The sequence below is a fragment of the Pinus tabuliformis genome, chromosome 1_1 (genome assembly GCF_031772625.1).
Source record: "Pinus tabuliformis cultivar Carrire ecotype Pingquan chromosome 1_1, CPIR1, whole genome shotgun sequence".
Taxonomy (NCBI): Eukaryota; Viridiplantae; Streptophyta; class Pinopsida; order Pinales; family Pinaceae; genus Pinus; species Pinus tabuliformis.
Genome location: NC_142297.1, coordinates 51950422 through 51956856, shown reverse-complemented (window position 1 = coordinate 51956856; position 6435 = coordinate 51950422). Strand labels below are relative to the sequence as shown.

The following is a 6435-nucleotide window of genomic DNA, read 5'->3' as shown; positions in this document are numbered from 1 at the left end:
CAATCTATGATAAATATCAAAATTCTTTCTTCATAATACATATCAAGTTTCTAAAATTAAAAAAGTCATAAAAAGGACCTAAATTATAGCTTTATTTAATTATTATTATTATTATTAATTATAAAAATAATTAATATGAGTTAAATATATATACATTTAAAAGAGCATGTAACAAAAAGGATGTTTTTAATTTATAATTAGTTTTGTTATACAATATGAATTAATATCATGGTTTATCAATATCACTTACCAAAAAATCATAGCTCATTCCATATGATAGTTTTCCATATGAAAATTTTCTTAATTAATCAATTTAATTAAAATGACAATTGATAATCTTTACCATCTATTTAATAATTATTTATAATTAAATTAATTTGTGGAAACCCTATTTCAAAATAAACACTTAATCTAATTATAATAAGATAAAATAAAGTTCTAATAAATAAATGTTTTTAATTATATATATATATATATATATAGATATATATACACACGAAAACATTATTATAATTTAAATTTTAGTTTATAAAACCCATAAAATGTATAGTAGACAAGGACAAGGTGTTATGTTAAGGCACTTTCTCTCATAAAAGTCATTGGTTCAAAAATTCAACCATGCTAAGAGCTATTGTGGCCTACCAAAGGTGATTTTGATGCCTTAGATACCCTCTACTTATAGGTGATTTTGATGCCTTAGATACCCTCTACTTATAGGTGATTTTAATGGCTTAGATACCACTAGATCAGTGCTACTCAAGTCACTAATTAGATATTCCAATTCTGTGTCTCCTAACTCACATTACTAGAAAAATAATTTATAAAATTTAAAACTTTTCCATTTGAATTATAAAAAATCACAATCATTTAAATTTTACAATTTGAATGGGCCTAATAGTTAAGAGCATGTGTTTCCTCCTAAAAAAAGATACATTCAAAACCAAAAAAATAGAGTATTTATGCCTTCCTAAATAAACATATACTGTTTGCTTTTACAATAATCTTAAAATTAGATTAACAATAATAATAATTTATCATGATTCAAATATATATTTTTTTATTTATCTAATTTTTACAGCTAATGTGCGTATTTTTAGCGACACAAATTTCATTAATATTGCCATGTCTCCTAAAATCTAATCTACTTCGAGTCACTAGTTGGAGATTGCCATGTGAGAACGTGCTCGCGGGGACCAACATGAACAACTACGAGAAATACCAAATTTTTCCCGTATCTCGTCTGCTTGGTTGGTTTCTATCCTTATCATGATCTTGACCTTTAATTGAATACATGGACCCATCTTGTCCTTTGCTAGCTGTAGCGCATATATCGTCTGTATCATGGTGAAAGTTTTCTTTAATGGGGTGGTGGGTACTGTATGAGTGGCTGAGGCTGAATTGTCTATATCTATCTCTGCACTTCCTCAATATTTTTCAATACAATCTTCCCTACAATTTCTCTGCTTCTAGAAATCCATCCGACCTACTCCGCAGCTTTCCATATCTGATCTCTGCTTATAGAAATCCATCCGCAGCTTTCCATCTCTGATCTCTCCATCTCTATTTCTAGTTTTGGATTGACAATGGCCGCATCCCTCTCCACAGCTGCATCCACCGGTAGTCCCAACTATGATGTATTGGGAATTTTCGCGAGTTATCTCTACGGTCGCATTCGTTCCTCGCTGGATCAGAAGGAATTACAAGAGGGGAAAATTTTAACTTTCTCAAATAGAAGGCAGCAGAATGGAAAGCTTCAGGCGGTAAGGATTGTTGGCTTGGGCGGAGTAGGAAAAGCAATTTCAGCAAAAGATCTCTTCGAACCTAAAAGTTCACATCAGAGTAGATCCTGCTTTTTATCTGACATCAGAGGTAAATGGCTTTTTACTTCATTTGCAGAGCAAATTTGTTAAGATCTTAATCGATCAAATTCGCTATTAGACACTATTGATGAAGGTACAGAGAGGCTTAGAAATTCTTTCTCATCTTCTCAGGCCTTAGTGAAATCAGCTATGTGAACCTCAACAGATAGGGTAAGAAGATATTCTTAGACATTCACTGTATTTACAGGGGACAAAACAAGGATGTGGCCATAAGAATATGGAAATGGATCACGCTGGAAAGGCTTGTTGGGGTTTCAAAATTTATAGAACAAGGGTTTTGTTGAGATAGTCGGTGAAAATGATATACATATGCATGATCACCTTAGAGATTTGGGAAGAAATATTGCGAAGACTTCTAGATTGGCGTGTTATCTTTGGCGTTCAACTGATAAATCGATGATTTGTTGCAGCAAGCATCTGTAAGTAGTCGATCAGTGAATCTTCTGTAGAAATCTGTGTGCAGGTACCTTTGCAGTTGCGGGAGTTGGAGAGTTCTTGTCCCCTCTGGTGCATCTTGAACGGATTAGCATCATCAATGGTATAACAAGCAAAGCAGAAGAATGCAGTCTGAGAAATCATTTAAAAACTGCAGTCTAGGCTATGCTCAGTAAAGGGTAAATATGTTGCTGTCTGATGGGCTCTCTGAGATCTGCAATAATTTATTAAAAGATGACTATTGCATCTGTTGCTTTAGTGCAGTGCAAGAACAATATGAGAGCTTGAATTCTAGGGTTGGAAAGAAAAGGCTGAATGTGCATAAAGAGCTTATGCGTAAAGCGGTTAAAGAGGAGTTGTATATAACCTATTTGTTCATTTATGAGCTTCAAATAAACTGTCAATTGTTTTTAAAAGCGGTTAAAGAGGAGTTGTATATAACCTATTTGTTAAAGCGGTAAAGAGGAGTTTTATAGAATTTATTTGTTTTTATCGGTATAAAATATTTTCATTTTGTTTGGATGCTCGGTGAATTGGTTCAGATTTTATTGTTAAAGTATTTTTGTTATTGAAAGGCTGTTAGTTAAAAAAAAATTGAAAGGTTATTGGTTCAATTCTCTAGACACTCTAATTATTGGGAAGCATTTTTGTTATTGAAAAGTTATAATTTCACCTTTATTATTGAAATGTAATAGGTTCAATTCTCCCGACACTCTAGATCACTAAATATGTCAGTCTAAATTAATTCATGCAAATTTTATTAATAAATTTATTGCTGAAAAATATAAAAACAACTAAATCAATAGAGGTAATTTTGTTATATAATTTAAAAATTACAAGAAAATTTCTTTAAAAAGAAGAAACTAAAAGGTTATGTTATTAAAAACAAGGGTTATATAGTAGCTATGACCCACTTAGCTTAAATATAGTTTAATTGACTATAAAATTTTAAGTAAAAATAACAAAAAAATAAAACATATCATTTTAAAAAAGCTATAAAATTAAAAAAAAAAAAAAAAAAAACAAACAAACAAAAATAATCCTTAAAAAACAAATTATATATATATATATACAATTAAAAATTAAAATAAATAAAAACATTGAAAAATAAAAATACAAAAAACTAATAAAAACAATAAATAAAAAACACATATATATAAACAATTTAAAAATAAATATATTAAAAAAATAAGTTGTAAAAAAAAAAAATAATTATAAAATAAATAAATAAATATTAATGATGAGGATGATGGTGGTGGTTAACTTCCACTAAGACCAAACTTTGGTTTATCGGACCTAAAGAAACGAATTATTTATTTTGATTTAAGATTTTATTCCTATGCTCAAAAAGCTTGGAGAGAAGCCTCGCGAGCTCACTGTAATTTTGACAACGTAAAAAGCTAGGAAGGTCAACGTAAAAAGCTAGGAAGGTCAGTATTGCAACAAATATTTTGAAACTGAGATCTAATGTGGTTGTAATTCGGGCACTCTAAGAGGAAGTGATTTTCATCCTTGATGTTTGTATTCTCACAAAGATGGCAGAACCTTTCCATCCATGGTGTTTTAGGAACTGCCAAACTACCTCTTTCACTATGGAGCTCATGAGAGTTCCTTCTAATCTTGGCTATATTAATTTCTTCTTTGAGAGTTCGTTCTAATCTTGACTATATTAATTTCTTCTTTGAGAGTTCGTTCTAATCTTGGCTATATTAAATAAAGGTATAAAAGAAAAATATCTTGGGCTCAATTGATAATCCAAGATATGTGAAATAGTTGATACTTGAGAAACTCAAGTTCAAACCCCTATTGCGACCGGACTAGGAGGAGGATAGCACCCTAGAGTTTTACGTGGTGTTTGGTTCCTTTAGGTCACAAAAAAAACACACACATTTTAAAATAATAATAATAATAAGAAATAAATATTAAAAAAAATTAAAAACGAATAAAAATATTAAAAAAAATCATAAAAATAACAACTTTTTTTAAATAAATTAATTAAATAAAATAATAAATAAATAAAAATAAAAATTAAAAAATTAAGTTCATCTCGAGTAGCTCAAGTGGCAATGGCCGTGGAATGAAGTCTCACCAAACCAGAGATCTTACGTTCGAATCTTGTCTACCCTCCCCCATTGAGGTGAATAATGGACATGTAAACTCGAAAATCGGAGAGTCATACCAAACTTATGAAAAAAAAAAAAAAACATTTTAAATTATATATATATATATAATATATGGTGGTTAACATCCACTGAGACCAAACTTTGGTCTATCGGACCTAAAGAAACAAATTATTTAGTTTGGTTTAAGATTTTATTCCTGTCCTCAAAAAGCGGAGAGAAGTCTCCCGAGCTCACTATAATTTTGACATTGTAAAAGACTAGGAAGGTCAGTATTGTGATTTTCATCCTCGATGTTCATATCCTTTCCATCCATGGTGTTTTAGGAATTGCCCAATGACCCGTTTCACTATGGATCTCATGAGAGTTCAATTTTCTTCTTTGAGCTAGTTAAAACAGAGAGATACTTTTGATCTTCTAGGGTGGGGTTGATGACCTCCTTATAATATCTTAATTTTCTTTCAGCTGTTAAATCTTTTTCACGCCACATTTTTTCTTTGAATTTAGAAGTAACAATATTTTTAATGTTATTAATGTTTTACAATGCAGCATTCTCGTCGATCTCCCAATGGTTTAACCAGGCCCTGGCATCTTTATACAAACCTCGTTTAAGCCTTAGGTGGTTTTGGCTGGAATTTAAAGCTAGCTTAGGAAGTCTATGGTCTCTTTGTTATTGAGCTTGTGCTTGTACAACAGAAGTCTAGTCATAGCTAGACTCTCAATAGGGGAAAGACCAACTTTTATAAGGAGAATAGGATAGGGTAGATATATATATATATATATATATATATATATATATATATAATTCCCATCCCATAGCCATGGGGTGGCAGGGATGGTGAGCGACAAATGTGGTGTGCAGCTGCCAGGGAAATCTAGTTCCGCGAATTGGTTTCCAGTCCGAGGCCACATTTTTTTTTAAGTAAAAGTTCTTTTTTTTTTTTTTATTCTTTTGAATTTTTTTGTTTTTTAATGTGTTTTTTTTATTTAATTGTTTAAAAAAAAAAAATTGTAGCCTTGATGGGACTACAACTTCATCATATCCAATATATCACCCTAATCAGAGCGGGAATTGAAACTTCACATAAGTCACCTAAGGAGTGGAGCACCAGATTACCATCTATCATCAACTTTTCTTTTTTTATTTTTATTTTAATATTTGTTTTTTACTTTAATATTTTTTGTTTTGAACTTAATATTTTTTGTTTAAAAAATTATATTTTAATTTGGGCTTCCCCCATCTAGCCCCTCGACCCCATGGGCTCGACGGGAAATGATTCTTGGAATCGGATTTCCCGGCCTAGGGCCACCTTTTAATTTATTTATTTTTGTTTTTAATTTTAAATGTTTTTTTAAGATGTGTTTTTTGTTTTTTTTCACCTTTTTAAAGAAAATTTGTTATAACCATTTTTTTAAACGTTTATTTTAATGTTTTTATCATTTTTTTTTTTTTTTATTTATTTGTATTTTGTATTTTTATGTTTTTAATTTTTGTTTGCAAAGATATATATATATATATATATATATATATATATATATATATATATATATATATATATATATATATGTTGATTTCAAGGTGGAAAAAAAGGCGGCATCAACACTTTTTTGGGTTGTTTTTGCCAAAAAATATGGCTATAATTTATAATGAAAAAAAAAACAAAACAAAAAAAACTTATTCCAACATCAACACTTTTCGTTTTAGGGTTTTTTTCATGTTTTTTTCATGTTTTTTTTTGTTGTTGGCTAGAGCTTTTGAGTTTACAGTTACATATTCAAAGCTTACATTGTTTTAAGCTTCATAGGAAACCACCAAAAATTAAAATCCTTAAAAATAACTCATACTCAATAAATAACATACCATCAATTACTAGCCACCATAATTTAAAAATAGTTCATAGTCAATAAATAATATATTTACCAAGCCACCATAATTTAAGCAAGTATCTTCATTAAAAATGAATAGGAACGAGATGTAAATAAATATGCATAGCATGAGC

The 6435-nt window shown here is 29.8% G+C and overlaps 1 protein-coding gene across 1 annotated transcript; it reads left to right on the top strand.

Moving 5' to 3' along the window:
- The first annotated feature begins 1356 nt into the window (after positions 1-1356).
- LOC149211527 (uncharacterized) lies at positions 1357-2829 on the top strand. Its single transcript, XM_089390455.1, has 2 exons — positions 1357-1869; positions 2068-2829. Exons 1-2 carry the CDS (start codon positions 1584-1586, stop codon positions 2091-2093), a joined length of 312 nt encoding a protein of 103 aa, XP_089246581.1. The 5' UTR covers positions 1357-1583; the 3' UTR covers positions 2094-2829.
- Positions 2830-6435: the final 3606 nt, after the last annotated feature.

Excerpts from the sequence above, each read along its gene's own strand:
- LOC149211527 (XM_089390455.1), top strand. The coding sequence starts at position 1,584 with ATGGCCGCATCCCTCTCCACAGCTGCATCCACCGGTAGTCCCAACTAT. Across the intron at positions 1,870-2,067 it reads CTTTTTATCTGACATCAGAG|GGGACAAAACAAGGATGTGG; the intron begins GTAAATGGCTTT and ends CTGTATTTACAG.